The 18,793-nt window shown below is 45.4% G+C and overlaps 1 protein-coding gene across 9 annotated transcripts in view; it reads left to right on the forward strand.

Annotated features, from left to right (window-relative positions):
- The window catches only part of COBL (cordon-bleu WH2 repeat protein), a 272,457-nt gene that overhangs the window by 199,548 nt on the left and 54,116 nt on the right, over positions 1 to 18,793 (forward strand). For 7 of the 9 annotated variants that reach the window (XM_059934339.1, XM_059934334.1, XM_059934336.1 and 4 more), the window contains 2 exons: positions 4,306 to 4,444; positions 7,370 to 7,540. In XM_059934339.1, coding sequence (XP_059790322.1) covers positions 4,306 to 4,444; positions 7,370 to 7,540 — 310 coding nt within the window. The remainder of the gene's footprint in view (positions 1 to 4,305; positions 4,445 to 7,369; positions 7,541 to 18,793) is intronic. The other 2 variants (XM_059934340.1, XM_059934338.1) reach the window with 1 other exon arrangement.

An 18,793-nucleotide genomic window follows, 5' to 3' on the forward strand; every position in this document is an offset into this window, starting at 1 on the left:
TAAAGAAAATGAAAATAAAGACACTTTCTATTGAATTATAGTTGATTTACAATGTTGTGTTAGTTTCAGGTGTACAGCAAAGTGATTCAGTTATATATATATTTTTTCAGATTCTTTTCCTATATAAGTTATTACAAAATATTGAGTATAGTTCCCTTGTTTATCTATTTTATATATAGTAGTGTGTGTACGTTACTCCCAAATTCCTAATTTATCCCTCCCCACCACCTTTCCCCTTTGGTAACTGTAAGTTTCTTTTCTATGTCTGTGAGTCTATTTCTGTTTCGTAAATAAGTTCATTTGTATCATTTTCTTAGATTCCACATATAAGCAATATCATATGATATTTGTCTTTCTCTAACTTACTCCACTTAGTATTACAATCTCTAGGTCCATCCATGTTGCTGCAAATGGCATTATTTCATTCTTTTTTATGGCTGAGTAGAAAGACATATTTTTAAAGATATAAATTAACAGCCTCAGAGAGAAAAGAGAAGAGAATGTATCCAGGAAACATACATGAAGCTATTTCAAAAAGATATAACAAGAAAGAGCACTTGGAAATTTAAAATATAGTAACCGAAAATTTAAAAGCCAGAAGAGTTGGATAATTAAATAAAAGGCATTTCTAAGAGAGGAGGGAAAAATGTTAATTAGTCAAGAATATTCAAATATGACACAAATGAACCTATCTATGAAACAGAAACAGACTCAGAGACATAGAGAACAGACTTGTGGTTGCCAAGGGGATAGGCAGGGAGAGGGATGGTCTGGGAGTTTGGGATTAGCAGATGCAAACTATTATATATAGGATGGATAAACAACAAGGTCCTACTGTATAGCACGGGGAAATATATTCAGTATCCTCTGACAAACCATAATGGAAAAAGAATATAAAAAAGAATGTATCTATAACTGAATCACTTTGCTGTCCAGCAGAAATCAACACAACATTGTAAATCAACTATATTTCAATTAAAAAAAAAGAATATTCAAGAAAAATTAGAAAATTGATTTAGAACTTGCAGCATTCAACTAATTGGAATCCAGAAAGAAAGGAGAAAAGAGAAGGAAGAAAAAAATCTTTGAGGAAGAGCACTTAGAACATTCTGCAGGATCGCAGCATGTACAGATGGCTGGGGACCATGGATGACCCAGCAGAGGGTGAAAGCAGCTTCACCCAGGGCATGTCAGGATGGTCCAGGGCTCAAGGAGTGAGAAGATGCTCAAGCCTGTGGAAGGAAGGAAGACAGCCAGCCAGCCTGGGGTTGGGATGGGGGTGGGGTGTCCCCACTGCAGGGTTGCAGGCTGGAAGACAGTGGCGTGAGAGCTGAGCATCCTGAGAGAGCTTTCCGGTGTAGACCTCACAGGTACCACGCTGACTGCTCAGTGTAAGAGAACACAAACATTTTTAGGTTTTCAAGATCTCAGAATTTTACCCCATACCCATCTTGTCTCAGAAAGCTGATAGAAAGTGCCCCCCTAAAATGAAGAAGTGAATTGTAAAAAGGCATAGGATCCAGGAAGCAAAGGATAAAAAATCTGGGTAAAGGAATTTCCAGGAAATTCAGTGAGAAGAAAAAGTAAGAAAACAAATCAGTTATCAAGTTCAGAGCAAACGAAAGTTCATCTAGAAAGAAAATGTAGTCAACATGCACATTATATGTCTCGGCTGCAGAAAGTTGCTCTTGAAGAAAATTTCTGTTTTCATAATTATAATATCTATTATAACTCTATATGGATAACTAAATAGTGAATGTTAATTTGAATATTGTGCTCTAACTTTTTTTCAAAGACTGGGGAGGAGAAGTATGTGTGGGGTCGTGTGTCTGTGTGTGAGCCTGTGTCTCAAAGAACTTCTGGAGTAGGAAGCCAAAATCTAACATGGAAAAAGTTAAGAAACAGCAGAATAAGCTCATTATGTAGAAAAATGGAGTAAATGCTAGACCAAAAGTAGTTTGAAGTGGCTGCTGCTGGAGTGGGCTAGGAGCTGCGGGTTTGACTCTAAGCCTTGTGGAACTGTTTGCCTTTTCATGTCCATGTTTTTCATAAAACATATAATTGTAAAGGTATAGGAGGTGGTTATAATGTATTGTGGTAGAAGGATAGAAAAAATATGACTTTAAAAGAAAACAGAAAGACCAGAAAAATGTATGCCAATTGTTAGTAGTTAATCCGAGTGTCAATTAAGGGATTTTTTTTCTTCCTTTTATAATTAAAAAAAAATTGCAATAGATATGTATTACTGATGAAGTTGTAAAAGACCTTTTACACACACACACACATACACACACACATACACACGTACACACACGTACACACACATACACACGCATACACCTACACACGTATATACACACACATACACATACACACATACACACACATATACACACATACACACACATACACACGTACACACACACACACATACACATACACACACATATACACATACACACACATACACACACAGACATACACACACAGACACACACAGACATACACACACGTACACACACACATACACACACATATGCATACACACACATACATACACACATACACACATATACACACAGACATACACACACGTACACACACACATACACATACACACATACACACACAGACATACACACACGTACACACACATACACACACACATACACACAGACATACACACACGTACACACACACATACACACACAGACACACACATACACACACATACACACACACACACATGCACACATACACACATATACACATACACACACACACACACATACACACACACACACACACACACACAGAACACCAGGCCCGGCCCGGAAGAGGAGGTCGCCCTCCCTGGTAGGAGGAGACACGCACTCCACCCACCGGGAGCCTGAGCTGGTAAACCAAGGGGCTCCAAGAGCAGGACTCGAGGCCCAGCAGGGGGTGCTGGCAGCACCCCTCCCAGGACGAGCACTTGGAGGACCAGGGCCTCCTTGGACTTGGAGGCCCGGGGCTGCTGTGAGCCCCCCAGGGCAGGAACCAAGCACAGGCATCTGTCGTGCCTTGCACATCCTCTGCGGGCGGTGCAGTGCTCTTTACATGCGGTTTCATCAGTGACGGTGGATGCAGGAAAGCTTTGTCTGTAGTGCAGAGGAGAGGAACCGTTTGCACCCTTTCAGGAACAGAGACCTGGAATCAGTGAATCCAGCCTTGCAGACAAAACGGATTTCCCCTTCAACAACGAGACCTGCTCGATCCTAACAAGCCGCCTTTAGAAGCTGTGCATTTGTCATTGTTGAGTCTCCCAGAGGAGCTGGGTTTCCGTGCTGGCTGGGAGCGTGGTGTCCCATATGCCGGTGTCCCATGGGCTGACAAATCCATTGCGGTTCTGGGTGCGGGGCGGTCGGCCTGTGGACAGTTGCTACCCTGGCTGCAACGGCAGGAGAGCGAGAGAAAGGCCAAGGGTAAGGCCAGAGATGCCCTCTGTCCTTCCTCTGCAGGGGCACATCATGGGGCCCTTGGTGAAGCTTCCAGAAGGAATAGTGCGTCTTTGCATTTAAGCCCTGGCTGCAGCGGCAGGAGAGCGAGAGAAAGGCCAAGGGTAAGGCCAGAGATGCCCTCTGTCCTTCCTCTGCAGGGGCACATCATGGGGCCCTTGGTGAAGCTTCCAGAAGGAATAGTGCGTCTTTGCATGTAAGCCCTGGCTGCAGCGGCAGGAGAGCGAGAGAAAGGCCAAGGGTAAGGCCAGAGATGCCCTCTGTCCTTCCTCTGCAGGGGCACATCATGGGGCCCTTGGTGAAGCTTCCAGAAGGAATAGTTCATCTTTGCATGTAAGCCCTGGCTGCAGGGGCAGGAGAGCGAGAGAAAGGCCAAGGGTAAGGCCAGAGATGCCCTCTGTCCTTCCTCTGCAGGGGCACATCATGGGGCCCTAGGTGAAGCTTCCAGAAGGAATAGTGCGTCTTTGCATTTAGTGAGAGCTCAGGATCCCCTTTCTCATATTTACGCTGAGGAGAGATTTCCAAGTCTTCTGATTTGCCTGGAGCCCCTAGGAAATACGGGGCGGAGCCCCCGCCCCCTGCCACCTAGGGGTCTTGGGGGGCATCTCTGAGCATCCCTGCACCCCCTCAGGGCCACTCCCGGGCAACCAGCAAGCCCTCACACCCGTGCCTCCACCGCCTGCCCAGGAGCCCCAGGAAGGGGACCGGCAACCTGCCAGCCCTCTCGGGGTACCCGTCACGCCGGCCAGCTCCCTCACGTGCCCAGCCACCCTCACACTGACTGTCTGTCCTCCCTTGTGCTTCACAGGTGTCTCTGGGGTCACAGATGGACTTACAGAAGAAGAAGAGGCGTGCACCAGCTCCCCCTCCACCCCAGGCCCCGCCGTCCAGCCCGCTGGTGCCCCCCCGCACGGAGGACAGGGAGGAGGACAGGAAAGGCAGGACGGGTGAGTGATGGCGTCCGCGCGCCTCTGGGTGCTTTTCCTGCATCTTAGCGCTGCTACTCACCCCTGCCGTGGCTTCCCCCGTGATGGCATTAACTCGCAAAATATTTAGGCGAAAGAAAGAAAGTCTGGAAATAAACGGTTGTGAGCCAAGGATATCCTACAGGCATAGTTTCTGGGGGTGATGCGGGCGTTTAGAAGGTGGGAAAGGCGTGGGGGGTCGAGGAGGCTCGGAGAGTGCGAGTGATGGAGAGCTGGTGGGCGTCTCCCGGACGGAAGGGGACGAGTCCTAGGATGGCGCCCGTGGATGCTGGTGTGAAAGACATCTCGACCCCAGGGCGTTTATACAATAGATCATGTGACAACAGTTCAGTCATTTTTTGAGCACCCTTTTTGGAATTGATCTCCACTTATAGAGCTTTCCTGTATGGTATTCTCTGAGAAAAAGAGAAGCCAGAGTAAAGAGGGTGCAATCCTGGTATCTGTGAGCAGAGACGTATTCGACCATGATATCCTAGCCCCTCATGTTACAAGGGAGAGAAGAGATGGGGGTCTCTAGGTCCACCAGCCATGGATGGCCAATTTTATTCTAAAATCATTCAGTGTTTGTTGTTTCATTTATGTAGGGACCGAGATAAGCCCCTGACTCAAGTGCTTCAGTCATTACAGGAGTGCCATTCAGTCTCCCCCCGGGCAGCCTCACGTTTTGCCGTTGATCTCATGGCTGCAGCCCCCAAAGGGAAAAGACGCCCAAGGATAAGTGGTCACATTGTTGGTCCCTAAACCTTTCATAAGAGCTACTTGGCTGTTGGTCAGCATTTTCCCCCTGGCCAATACCTCGATTTTAATGTCTTAGCATTTCACAGCCTGGGAATCGATTTTGCTAAGGAGATACAGCCAATATTTCATGTCAGTCCATCGTCTTTCCCAAAGGAGAAACTATCTATCTAATTTGAAGGAAATGTGATCAGAAGCTCCTTCAAATAAACCTGGTTTTCTTTTTTTTTTTTTCATAATGAGACTCCCATTCTGCCTTCCAAGCTTTCTCCCCACTCTTTTCATAAGTGGATGATGAACTCAGATTGAGAGTTCTTGTTGAAATTCTAAGAAGCATCCATGGTTAGGGTAGTGTAGATGTGGTGAATCCTGCCAACCTCCAGGCCAGCCCATTTTAACCCCTGGAGGGACCTCCCGATTCAGCCTTGAAGGACCAAGGTCTGTGTCCAACGAGTTTGGAGAGCCTGGCCTGGGGGTGGGCAGCTGGTACTCACAGGGGTCTCAGAAAAAGGGAGATGGGCATTTTAAAGTGAAAATGGTAGGGACAGTTCCCTCTCTAAGGAACATGTACAAAGAGGAGGTATGGATGGTAGTAACTGCTATGAGTCTCTCTCTGGTCCACAGACTTTTGTTTTGTGGATTGAGGAGGAGGCCAGAAGCTCCCTTCCTCCTGTCAATAACTTTGAATATTTTTTGAGGTCAGCGGTCTTGGTGGCCATTTCAAAGCAGACTTCCATCCCCATCAGAAATCCCCATGAATTAAAAGTACAATAATGGCACCAGAGCAGAACTTTTAACCAAAGTCTTGGCTTTAGGTTAAAAGATAATAATTTTGAAAAAGTAGCCCAAACCACAACAAAATATGCTGAACTTCTTTTTGTATTCAGATGGCTGGAGACAGAAATTTAAAATTTTTTTGGAACTTGCACTAAAGTAGTATTGCAGCTGGCTGGATTTGGGTCTCGAACCTAATTTCTTGGTAAACAAAAAGAAGCCTTCCAGTAGAGAGGATATTCTTCTACCTGCCTTGCCCTTGGGGTTGGCTTGTCATGTCAGGTGCTTACCTGGGCCAAGCAAACCACACTCATTCAGACGCCTTGGCTTATTTGCACTTTGAGGGAGGAAATGATATGTATATATGAGGAAATTAATATTTTTCCAAGTCTAGAGAACTATAAGCAAGAGAAAGAATAATGGATATATTTCTTGATGAAGAAATGATGTCTTAATATTTTTATTAATAGTCTGATGAAGGGCATGAAGTGTAGACTCTATTAATTACTGGAAGATTCTAAACTTTAGAGCTTGAAGACAGTATTTTTTAAAGAAATAATCATGAGCACAATTTATGATACTAGTAGCTCCTATCATTTGTTATATTGTCATTAACTTTCAAAAACTTTATTAGCAGAAGATAACCATTTCTATAGAAAATTGTAAATAGATTCCCAATGTGAACAGATCAAAGAGGGCTGCTCGGCTGGTCTGAGAGGTAGACTGGCCTGGGGGAGATCCCCACCCTTTCTCCAGCCCAGGATCCTTTTTCAAAACAAAGTTTAAAAACTGTTACCGCACACAATGGAAGAGGTTGATAGTATAAATGGGCTTAAAGAGGTAAATCAAACTAGGGGTTATTGGATCTGTAATAGGTAATAGATGTAAGCAACAAGAATAAGCTACAACACAAACCTGTGAACCTGAAAAAGACTAATGTGAAGAAAAAGAGTTCCTTTTATCTTGACAGAGCTGTTTAGGGACCTTTTCATAGTAATTTCAGCCTTTAAAAATACTTGTGCCTTTCAGAAACAAATGGCAACTGTGCAGTATATTCAAATTAACCCAAGGATAGGACCCTACATATATAAAATGTTAAAACTTTAGAGAGGTTGGATTTGGTGTGCTGAGTGAGGTTGGATGCGGTGCTGGGTGTGTTTGGATTTGGTTCCTGGTGTGGCTGCATTTGGTGACGGATGAGGTTGGATTTGATGTCGGGTGAGGCTGGGCTTAGTGCTGAGTGTGGTTGCCCTTGGTCCCAGGTGTGTCTGCATCTGGAGCTCTCGGTGTAGTTGAGTGATGGTGACGTACCCTCCACTGGAGACAGAGGGCCTCTGGGCTTAACCTCCTGAAGTAATCCCTGTTGATTCCACGTAGGTGTCGGACGGCAGGTGCCACAGAAGCCTCCCAGAGGCACTGCTCGGGGCCCCCCCCAGTTAGTGCTCCCCCCGCCCCCGCCCTACCCTCCTCCTGACACAGACGTGGCAGAGCCTCTCGGCTTTCCTGGGGAAGGCGCTATTTCCGAGGCCTCCGACCTGAGACCCACATGTACGTGCCTCTCGTTTCATCTGTGTCGACGCCTCACCTCTCTGGTCTCTGGTGTCGGCGCTGGGTTTCCAGACTTTCCATTCTTGCCTGGGGATGTGTGTGCCTCTTCCCTCCAGCTTTTCTCTCTCAACGCTCAACGCAGTGTGTCCGGTTAACAGTGAATGCACCCCAAATGCCAGGCAGGTACCCGTGAAGAACGATTTAACCCATTAATCATTCATGTTGTGGTTCGACTTCAGCCAGAATTGCATCGTGTGGGTGGAGACAGCCAGCTAGGAGCAAATAAATGTCCCTCAAATTAGAACTGTCCTCTCAGTGCCCACAGGTGGCCCACTCAGCACAGCACAGCAATGATGCGATCGTATAGGCTGTATTGCTAAGCTTGCTCAGGCCAGCTGTGAATGCCAAGGGGGCTGTGCTCCAGAGCTGGGGGGACTTAACGGATTAAAATCTTTGAACCCTACAGCCAGTGGCCAAGCGTTAGTCCCGCAGAAGGGGAGACTGAGGCACCAGAAGGGGAAACAGCTTAATTTGAGTCTAACAACAGCCAGAATTAAAGGCTCATTTTGTTTCTGTTTCTTGTCACACCCTGTCTGAGGTCAGGCTTTCTTCGTTGTTTCCTGGGATTTCTTTTGGACTTTAATAAGCACCATGTATAGCATTCCCACCTCCAGTTGGATATTAGCTCTATATATTTCACTGTACACACACACACACACACGACATCGAGCCTGGGTGCATCCCTCCGTCAGGATGCCTGAGCTGTGCAGGGACATTGCCTTATAAAGCAGGTACCGTCCAGGGCTACATTTTCCCAGTGGTGAAAAGTCTCTATGCATTCAGCTCAGGGAGCGGCTGGCGCCCACATGAGATATGCAGCCCTCTGGTTAGGAAGTTCATCCTTTTCCACCATCGAACCACTTGATCTTTTTCTGTCTTCTTTGGAAATGACAGCTAGCTCCCTGCCAGCTTCTGGGGAAAGAAGATAATCGTTGGATTACTTACCAACTTTCTCTAGGCAAAATAATCCTGATTCATTTTATCTCTTTTCACAAAGACTTCTTTTCCATCCTCAAAATCTGTTTGATCATCTTGACGTTGGACATGTTTCCGAATGCAAATGAAATTTGTAGGGGATTCAGAAATGGAGGATTAGACAGATTAGTCGGAAAGATGACACCAAGGCTTAGACAGCTCTGGGGCTGTGTCATCTCTGAAGAGAGTGGGTTTGAAGCCCCACAGGCCAAGGCCGTGAGCTTTCAGTGGCCGCTCCTGTGGTCCTCACCATGGATTGTCCCCCCTGGGGAGCCCGTGAGGGAGGAAGGGCTGAGGGGAGAGGGTGGCCCTCGGCAGTGAGGAGTGGCCACAGCCCAGGAGCTCAGGGGGCCTAACAGGATGGGACGGCCAGGCCCACGGACTGCCCTACACTTGACCTTATGTAAACCCTCAGACCCCAGCTCCCCCCGGGCCCCTGCCTGGGTTTGGGGGGACAGTGTCAGCGTGTGGTGTCTGCTGGGGAGACCGAGGACAAGATTTAGCAGCTGCTTTTTTTTTTTTTTTTTTTTTTTGGCCACGCTGCGCGCCATGCGGGATCTTAGCTCCCCAACCAGGGATGGAACCCGCACCCCCTGCAGTGGACGCTCAGAGTCCTAACCACTGGACCACCAGGAAGGTCCTCAGCTTTTAAAGGCCCGCATCAGCCTGGAGGAGAAGAGCTTCCCCCTGGGTCTCTCTAGCGCTGAGGAAATACATCCCATCCCCACCCTTGGGAGCCTTTCCAACAAAGGTCTGCGTAGAGAATGAACAAGCCTCAGACAGAGGAGGAGGCCCCCTGTCTTCTTGCCCGGAGGCTCCGTCTCCTTCTCCTGCCCCGGGACACTTCTCTCCATGTCGTCCTCTCCCCACGTGCATGTCCAAGGACCTTCCCCTGCCCTGGACATAGCTCACCTGCCCTCCTTCCCTTCTCATCCCCTCTCACACACCCACAGAAACGCCAGGAAGAGAGCACAGAAGCACGGGGGGAACAGAGCGGGGCCCCGTGAGTGTTAGGACCATGCAGAGCCTGGCCCAGGCATAGCAGGACCCCTCCTGTCCCCTAGCCCTGTCCTCCTGACCACGTGTGCACCAGGGGTTAATGCATCCAGCTTGGAGCTTTTATTTAGCAGGACTGTCCCGAACATTGTTTACAGCATGAAAAACTAGAATCGCCTGCCTAGCCAGGCAGAAAGCAATTCACCTGCCTTGATTCAGGTCTTTAAAAAAGTGAGGGAAAACGACTCCTTTGTTGTCATTTGTTTTATTTTTTTACACCACGTTGAAATCTGGGTACTGCTCTCCCTCGTCTCTGGGGAGCTGTGGATTGTTGGCATGTAAAGTGTCGGGTGTGATTTCCGCCCCTTGTGGGCATGTGCATCTCACCTGCATGCCCATCGAACTTGCATCTATTTGTAGCCATGGGAGCTCAGTAGGCACTTTCATATGCCAGCCGTAAGCTCTTGTGTGTCTCCTCGTGAGTTCAGCAGGAGTTAGACCTGTGTTCTCTGTCTAAGAAACGATGTGTTAGTGGTGGAAATCAGACCTGAGTACCTGGAGGCCGGGCGAGTTCTCGCTCCACCCTCTCTGGGGAGGCTCTGTAAGGAGGAAGCTGAGCCAGAAGCAGCTACATCACTGGCCCCTGGTCTCACTGTGGAATGGGTCCAGCAGGAATCGACATTATGGCGTCTTTGACCTTCAGCCTCTGCCTGCTCCCACCCCGAACGTTCCTCCCACTGTGCCAGAGACTCCCACTGGACACCTTTGGCTGCGCACCTTCTTTGTGATTTGTACCACAGGTGGCATATCCCACTTAGGTCATTACAAAGAGGTAAGATACATTTTCTTGAAAACCAGTCAGCACAGCCAAAGATAAGATGGAAAGACTTAAGTAGCAATGAATTAATAGTAACTGGATTTGTACGCAGATGTGAGAAGGTGGCAAGGAAGACGTGAAACAGGTCCTCATACCACACCTTCTATTTTGATCTCTCCCATTCCAGAACCTTCTGTTCCAGCCATCCCCCTGTCCCTGCGCCTTGCCTCTGCAGAATCTTGGTTCCCATCCTGGTGGCTTTGCTGGGGTTCCCGTTACGGCTGCCAACCCTCCTTTCTGTCCCCGGCCTTCTGCCAGCTGACCTGGGCACCAGGTGGGCCCCAGGCCCTGACCCAAGGACAAATCCTCTTTCCTATTTTTATGCTTTAAGTGTTAGCAGCACTTGACTCATGGTCATTAAGACCATGTTGACCTGGAACAGAAGCAAACAGGAGGAGATGTGTGTTCCAGGTCAGTGCCACATCTCTCTGCATCTCCTGTGCTCTTTTTGAACCAATGTACAGTTTGTAGTCAGAAGAGGTAGAATGACCATCCCCTCGTGCATCTGTTCAGCTCCAAGAGGCCACCTTCCGTGGCCGGCCCCTCCGCCAGCTCTGGGGGGACCCAGCCTGGATGTCAGATTGATGTGAGCCCTGCGTACTCTCGCACAGTCAGGGGTGGGGGTCTCCTCTGTGCTCGCCCTGCTCCAGCCCAGGAGCCCTTTGGTCTTTGGCACGGCCACCCCTCCCTCCTGTTGTCCTCTAGGTGTTCATCCATTTCTCACCATACTTGTTACACAGGCCTGTGTGGGTTACCCCACTAGTTGAAGCTACTCGGAGGCTGTAACGGTCTTAAAGGGCATCCAGCGCCAGCACTGAGGTCTGTCTATAGGATGTTCTCCATAGCGTCAGCACTGCATCGGAGACCTTGGCAGTCACACCTTCAGCATCCCAGCCCGGGCTTCCATTCCTCAGTTGTCTCCTGGTCAGGTCTGTCTGTCAAGACGCCCTGTGGTACCCTGGGTCCCGATGACCCCCACCTCCTGTGTTCACCCTCTTATGTAGCCCTCCCTTGAACATGGACTCGTGTCTAATGAGTAGAATGTGGCAGCAGTAGTGGAAGTCACTTGTCACCTCTGAGACTAGGTGGAAACAGTCTGTGGGTTCCATCTGGAGCCTCTCACCTGCTCACCCCGAGGAAAGCCAACTGCCGTGCTGAGATCTGCTCTACGGAGAGTCCACGGGTCAAGGACCGAGGGAGTCTCCAGCCAGCGGCCCTCAGTCCACTGACCATGAGAGCTGAGTCCTGCCGTGGCCACTGAGTGACACTGGAAGCGAAGCTTACCCAGTAGAGCCTGCAGGTGAGACCAGAGCTCTGGTCCACACCTTGATTGCACACAGCTGAGCCATCCCGGCTTCCAGACCCACACAAACTGTGAGGTAAATCCTTATGCTTTGAAGACTCTAAGTCTTGAGGTCATTTGATCTGTGGCAATAGATAATCAATACAGGTTGCAAAACTCCCGTCTCAAACCTACTCAGTTAGGGAATCTCTTATCCATTAGGAATCCCGGTGGGACAGACTTCAGTGCTGAATCTGAGGCCTAGAGTTGCCATCAAGGCTTTCCCTAGATCATCTTGGGGTTGGCTTCCTCCTCAGGCTGGTACCCAAGGCGCCATGGCTGTTCCCTGCATTCCATCCAGACACCGGACGTCTCAGAGGAGGAAGAGAGACTATCTTTTCTAATAGTTTCATAGGAAAAGGGAACCTTTCCCAGAAACGCCCAGCTGCAGAGTTCCTCTCGTGTCTCATGGACCAGGGTTGGGTCTGGTGCTGACCCAGTCCCTGGGTGAGGATGGAATCCCCGGAGTGAGTCAGGTGCCTCCTGACAGCTGGGGTGGGGTCAGCTTTCCCTGCGTGTGTGGGAGTAGCTGGTCAGTACAGGAACTCTGCTCGCTGGGAAATGTGGAGGTTGCACACTGCATCAATAGCCAGCAGTGTTCACCACACACGGGTTGTAGCCTGAGGTTTCCGTCCTGTGTCTGGAGAACATAAGACGTGTCGTGAGCAAGTGCAGAGGGAGGATTGTGTGCCGGCAGTGAAGGCCAGGCGCGTGGCTCAAAGCAGTGTGACCACACACCTGAAAGGCAGAAATCACCAGGGCACCGTCCTCCTTCGGGGACAGTTTCAGTTCAGGCCTGGCCCCCACCTACATTTCCCATTTCCTGCTTTGACAAACCAAAGGAACTACTAGAAATGCTCCTGACATTAGAAGGTGCTCACTTAGAGCCCAGAGACTAAAGGGTTTGGTTTCTTGATCATCTTAGTAGCCAAGAGGATAACAGAATAGGGTTAGTGAAGTTGGGTGTTCAACCAATCAATCTTTGGAATCCTGTATCTCATTTTAAAATCACTTTCTGCTCTAAGAAGCATCATTTTCTCTCTTCCAAGGTGAGCTTAGCTTAGGATAGACAAAATGCAGCCTCTTCAGAGTTGGTTAGGGCAAGTGTGAAGCTGGGTGAACTTGGCCTCTGCATCGCCCGGTGCAGGACTGAGGTCCCTTGGCCTGGTCCAGGCTGTCACTCTCTCCCTGGCAGCCACGGCCAGCCCAGCCTGTGGAGTCTGAGGTGGTGAATGCTTGGTGCACACGTGGGAGAAGAACGGTTAAGCTGGGTGATGTCTCAGCCTCATGGCACAAAGGTCACCGTGAATGGGGCTTTGGTGATGTGTTTGAGCTTTTGTTGCATAATTGTAACAACAGTAAATAGTAGTTCCTTGGCCTATGCTCTTCAATCTTTTTGTTTCTTATTAATAAGCTTTCATATTAACCTTTAGATATCTAATCAAGTACATAGGTGCATGTCTAAACCAGTATAATTGTGCATATGGATTTTCCCCCATAACTTTCTAACCAGCTCGCTCTCTGATTTCAGTTTTAGTTGAACCTTCATTGTGGATCATGATGGTAGAGTCTATCCCATTAGTTGCACTGAATTGTTTGTTTACAAAATTTGCAGTACTAGTTATGATTAAGTTATTAAGTTATTAGCTACTTATTTTAATGACAAGACCCTGGGGATTTTAAAAATCAATGCACAGAGAGCTCAAATTACAGATCCTTAATTTGTCTTATATTTTTTAAATTAAACTGTCCAATGACTGTCATTTTCTTATACATTTTCCTACACCAGGCTTGAGGAAATCAGCCTTTCCTTGGGTATACTTTTCTAAGGTAATTGACAAAGGATTTTAAAGGCAGAGAGGGAAACAGGGCCATTGTCTCCTGTTCTAAATGACATGTAAGGTTAAAGCACCACTGTTACAACCATTGTGATGTTTCTAGCTGACTGGTTTTCAATTTGTGAACAAGTGTCCCATTCTAAAGAACTTTAAGGAAATTCTAAATTAGGGGAATAAAATGAGAGAAATAAACTATCCATTCTCAATTAGAAGATAGTAATTTGCTCAATGTAAAATTAATAATAACAATAATTCACATTTTAGGCAGTGTGACTCAGCAGAAGATCTGAAAATCTAGAAATATTTTGGGCCCGGCTCTGTGGCTTACTGGCAAAATGGCTTTAATCAGCTCCCCACACTCCCAGACTAGAGCCTCACTAACGGCTGTGCCATGTGGCATGCAGGATCTCAGTTCCCCGACCATGAGCTGGCCTGAGCAGAGAGCTTACAGAGGACAGGACAGGAGCTTCACTGATGCGCCTTATATCAGGACCAATAGTCTTCAAAGTCACCTAACGTCTTACTTTACAATTGGAACCAACACTTGGCCCCTTTCCAAACAAAGTAGTTAATCCTGAAGCTTGTGACACAAATATAGTTCTGGGAGTCTCGTTTGTCCTGGAAGCACCCTTGAAACCCTACAGGTGTGTGGATTTCAGAGCAAGCCCAGGGAAGCACTCTTGCCCTTGTCTTGGGTATACTTGCCACTTTCCTTCTGTGGCAAGAGAACCAGCCACGCAGCTGCTGCTGCTGCCATGGGAAAGGGCACGGCATCCAGGAAAACAGGAACTGCGTGGTGAGCAAATGGCCCGTCTCATAAAAGGAAGGAAGTCGGTGACTATGGGAGCAGAGTCTGTCCCTGCTCAGAATACATTTTGAAAATGGACTGAATTTTTAGCCTGTTATTATGGTTGAAAACCATTGAAACCATTCAATCTACCCAATATGAACTAAAGATTGAATACTACTTAGAAGCAAAGCAATGAGAATCATGGTAGAGTTATGTACAGTATTTTTTTAAAAACCCTATGAACATATTTCCTTTTGCTAATTATCTTTTAGCCCTTTATTTACAAGCTACCATGTTCCTAACTTGAGAGAGAATTGAAGAACTTAGTGACAACTCAGGGAGCCCGTATGCGCTGGACCTGGCTCATGCCAGCTGGTGAGAGCAGGTTGTTGAAATTTTAGGAATTTTGCAAGCCAATTGCTAAGTAGAACCATTATTAAAAAGTAAAGTATGTAAGCTTAAAATTAAATAATATTAAAAACAAAGGTAACAGATATTAAAAACTCACCACTTTCTAATTATTTTACTACATTTGACTATTTCTGTGTTCTTGAGGTTATGTACGTTGAATCAATATGATTCAATAATATGTAACAGTGAAATTGCTATATAACAGCACACCACTGCACACCTCTTCCCAGCACCACATTCAGTGACTGATGAGACCTGGAAATCAACCAAGGAAGGAACATTTACACCATGGACATTGGCAAAGGCTATACAAATCAGGGCTGGATTTATTGTGTGCTAATTGTCCAGGTGTAGGATGTAACATTGGGAAATGTTAATAATGCAGATTAATTATAAAAGCATATTATCAATAGCCAATGCATTGTGAAAAGCATCACCCCACCCCATCCAGCCAAAGTTGAAGGATAGTTCTTCCATTTTCCAAAAACCACTATTCAATTCAGCAAGGTCATTCATGTGATTGACAAAGAGGCTGAATTCCAACATCTGTCTTCATGGTTTCATGTTCATCTTACTCCTTAACATAAAACGATCAATCCACATTTGTGTCAAAAAGACACGTGTTTATCAATGGTAATAATAGGCTGACTACAGATAAAATAATTTGACAAAAATTAATAAAAGGATTCTGTGAGAATCAATTGGTCATATAGAATTTACAACAAAGACTATTGTATATTTTATTATTACTTGTAAATTTTGTGCTACCCATCCTTTGTATCAGTAAAACTTTATCTGTCTGTTTATCCCTTTTACTTTTTCCAGAGAGCTGGTGAGTAACCATTTACCAGCCTCCCACTGCAAAGGAATAACATATAAATAGGAATGCTGAAAGGGAGTAAAATTATTTAGTTAAGAAAACAGATGGCAATATTATTTTTTATTTTCCTAATTCACTGCTCAAGCTGTGAGTTGACACAAATAATCAAACAGGTTTCTGTGTCTCTCAGAGTTTTAATTTGCAGGCTAAGTTCAGCTTTGGCGTAAAAACCAACTTTTTTACATCAAGAGTTATAAGAACTTCTTTCTGGGTTCACATAAATTTAAGTTCTTCCTGGAAGTAAGGAATGGACAGCTTGATTTTTCAAGAATGGTTCAAGATTCTTAATAAATATCATGATTTTATTTTATTAGTTAAAAAGTGAATAGGGATTATAAACCCATCATTTCTTTACTGACAATAGTCTTCTAACCTGTTGTCTTAAGGATTTTTATAAGATAAATAAATTTCTATGAATTTAGGCATGGCTGTCCTTTGTTTTAATTCCTAACCCTTGAGGCCTTCAGGGCCTTAAGCCACTCCATGCAATCAATGGCCCTTCATCAGATGGTCAGCCTCTCACTGCGGAAAAGAGCAAGGCCCAGGTCAACATGCATATGCAGTTGATGCCTGTCTCCAACTCAGTAAGTCAATCGGTATTTTCTGAGTTTATGCCGGAGGCCTGCTTAGTATCCACATTGTCGAGGCTGGATTGATTGATCTGCAGCTGAGGGCATTGGGAAGCAATGTTATCTATTTTTCCCTAGAGCTCTGAAAGCAACTTAGACTTCTTTCCAGGAGCTTTCCTACCAGCTGGTCACTGTCTCTGCCTGCAAGGACTTTAAGGTTTTGTATCAAATCCATATCATTTTATTAGAAAACGTCCAAGACAACAGTGAGTGCAGTGACGCTGATGATATAACTCTTCCAAGGACAGAATTGCGTACGTTGGATCAACAGGCCCTTTGGATAACGGACATAGTCAAAGACTGAAAGGAAGTGGGAGATACAAGTGAACTTATATACAAAACAGAAACAGACCCGCAGACAGAGAAAACAAAGGGGAAGGGGGGGGAGGGATAAATCAGGAGTTTGAGATCAACATATACCCACTACTATATATAAAATAGGTAAACAACAGGAACCTACTGTATAGTACAGGGAACTCCACTCAGTATTTTGTAATAACCTATACGAGAAAAGAATCTGAAAAAGAACATATATATATATATATATATATATATATATATATATATATGTATATATACATACATACACACATATATATATATATAAACCACTTTGCTGTACACCTGAAACTGACACAGCATTGTAAATCAACTATACTTCAGTTAAAAACAATAAATTAAAGTTTTAAAAAAAGAAAGGAAGCGGAGGAAACATTAGTAATATGATGATTTGGCCGACACCTCACTCTCTATGCAGTGCTGAATCCCCAGGGCCTTGATGATGATGAGAAGGGTGACATTTATTTTGCCAGAGTTTGCGTTCATATTTTACTGTTTATTTTCCCCCCCGCAGTTTATTGCTGTGCATCATTCCCTACCCATGCCAAGCGCTTCTGACGGACGGCCCCTTCCTGGAGCTCCGTACCTCTGACTTTTCCCTGTGCCTCTGCTGTCCTGACTCTGATTCTCCTGTTGATCTTCCATCTGTCAGCATAAAAGAGCTCACTTGTACACCCACAACTTACTTTCTTTAGAATTTACATATAAATGCATAAACAACAGAGATTTGTCTGACCGAGGTTCATATTTCCTTGTAGGAGGTAAAGACTTCTATATGTAAATTCTAGGTTGATTATATTGACCTGTCTGAAATTCCCCTTTCATTGATACGTGGATATGTTTTTATTAAGAACCTTGCTTTATTTGAATTCATTATTAATTCATATTTTTCTTGTTTGATATTTGGATACAGAATTTCTTCTCCATTTTCCTTTCAACTAGATGGTGTCCATAAATTGACCAGCAAGGGCAATGTGGATAGAACTGAAATAGTCTATCTTCCTGGTAAAACTAAGTGCCTAAGCCCAGGAACTATAAATATAACCTGTAAGGACCCACAACTCATGATCATCTATAGGTATCCATTCGGGATAGGTAGGATATAACATTTTTGTAGATGTTTTCCAGGTTTTCCTATTACTGTGTCCCCTGCCATTTAGAGGGTTTATGAGAAGAAAACAGAGGAAGAGAAGCATGTGTCTCACTTCGTTGATTCACCAAACACGGGGTACTTGCTTGATGCTAGGGGGCTTTGGGGGCCGTTAGAGTGAGTAGCACATGACCTCTGCCCATGGCTTCTACTTACCATGACTCACTTGAGAAAAGAAGTAGCGATGGGTCCATTTGATAAATGCTAGTCCGGAGGTTTGTACGAGTGGAGCATATGCCCGAGGGTGTAGCTACCATGTCCACATAGGGGTGTTGCCTGCTCTTCCTAGAGACTAAGGTCCTTCTCCCATCTTGAGAAAACCCACACAGTCACTGAGAACTGGTCACCGCAGCAGTCGTAAGACAGAGCAGGTGAAAATACTCATGTGAAGATTCAGGGCTTAGGAAAAAAGACTTGCTTGCTTTGATAAATTTTTATTATTGTGCAAAGATACATTTGAATTGGAGAGGCTTATCATGTTTCTCTCCAAAAGGTTTTTTAAATGTTAACTGCTCAAAGTGAGAAAAAAAATGAGTGTTTTTTACTTGTATGACTGTTGTCTGCTTGATCACAATGAGAATGGTAGCAATAACTGATGTAGGAAATATCGCAGCTGATATTGGTATTACTAGTAAATATAAGCTAGAACTTCTAGAAATATATGGCTAGAGCTGTGTATAACCAATCTAGTGCCATGTGTTGGTGAAAAAAACAAATTACTCAGGAGGAAACATAGAACAAGTTAGAAAGTGCTTTTCTTTTGCATTGAAATAAAGAACTATTGTCTGATAAGTAGCAGTCATTTGACCTTAAATCATTAAGTGGGGAAAGTCTAAACAAGAAAAGGTAATGTTTACCTAAATGTTGGGGAAAGCGTCAGGATTTATGGCCCAGACATTAAAGATTGTAGAAGATTGTATATAATTACAGCAAGAAGCATTTGTGTAAGAAGTAGCTATTACGCTG

Source organism: Balaenoptera ricei, chromosome 9 (assembly GCF_028023285.1).
Source record: "Balaenoptera ricei isolate mBalRic1 chromosome 9, mBalRic1.hap2, whole genome shotgun sequence".
Taxonomy (NCBI): Eukaryota; Metazoa; Chordata; class Mammalia; order Artiodactyla; family Balaenopteridae; genus Balaenoptera; species Balaenoptera ricei.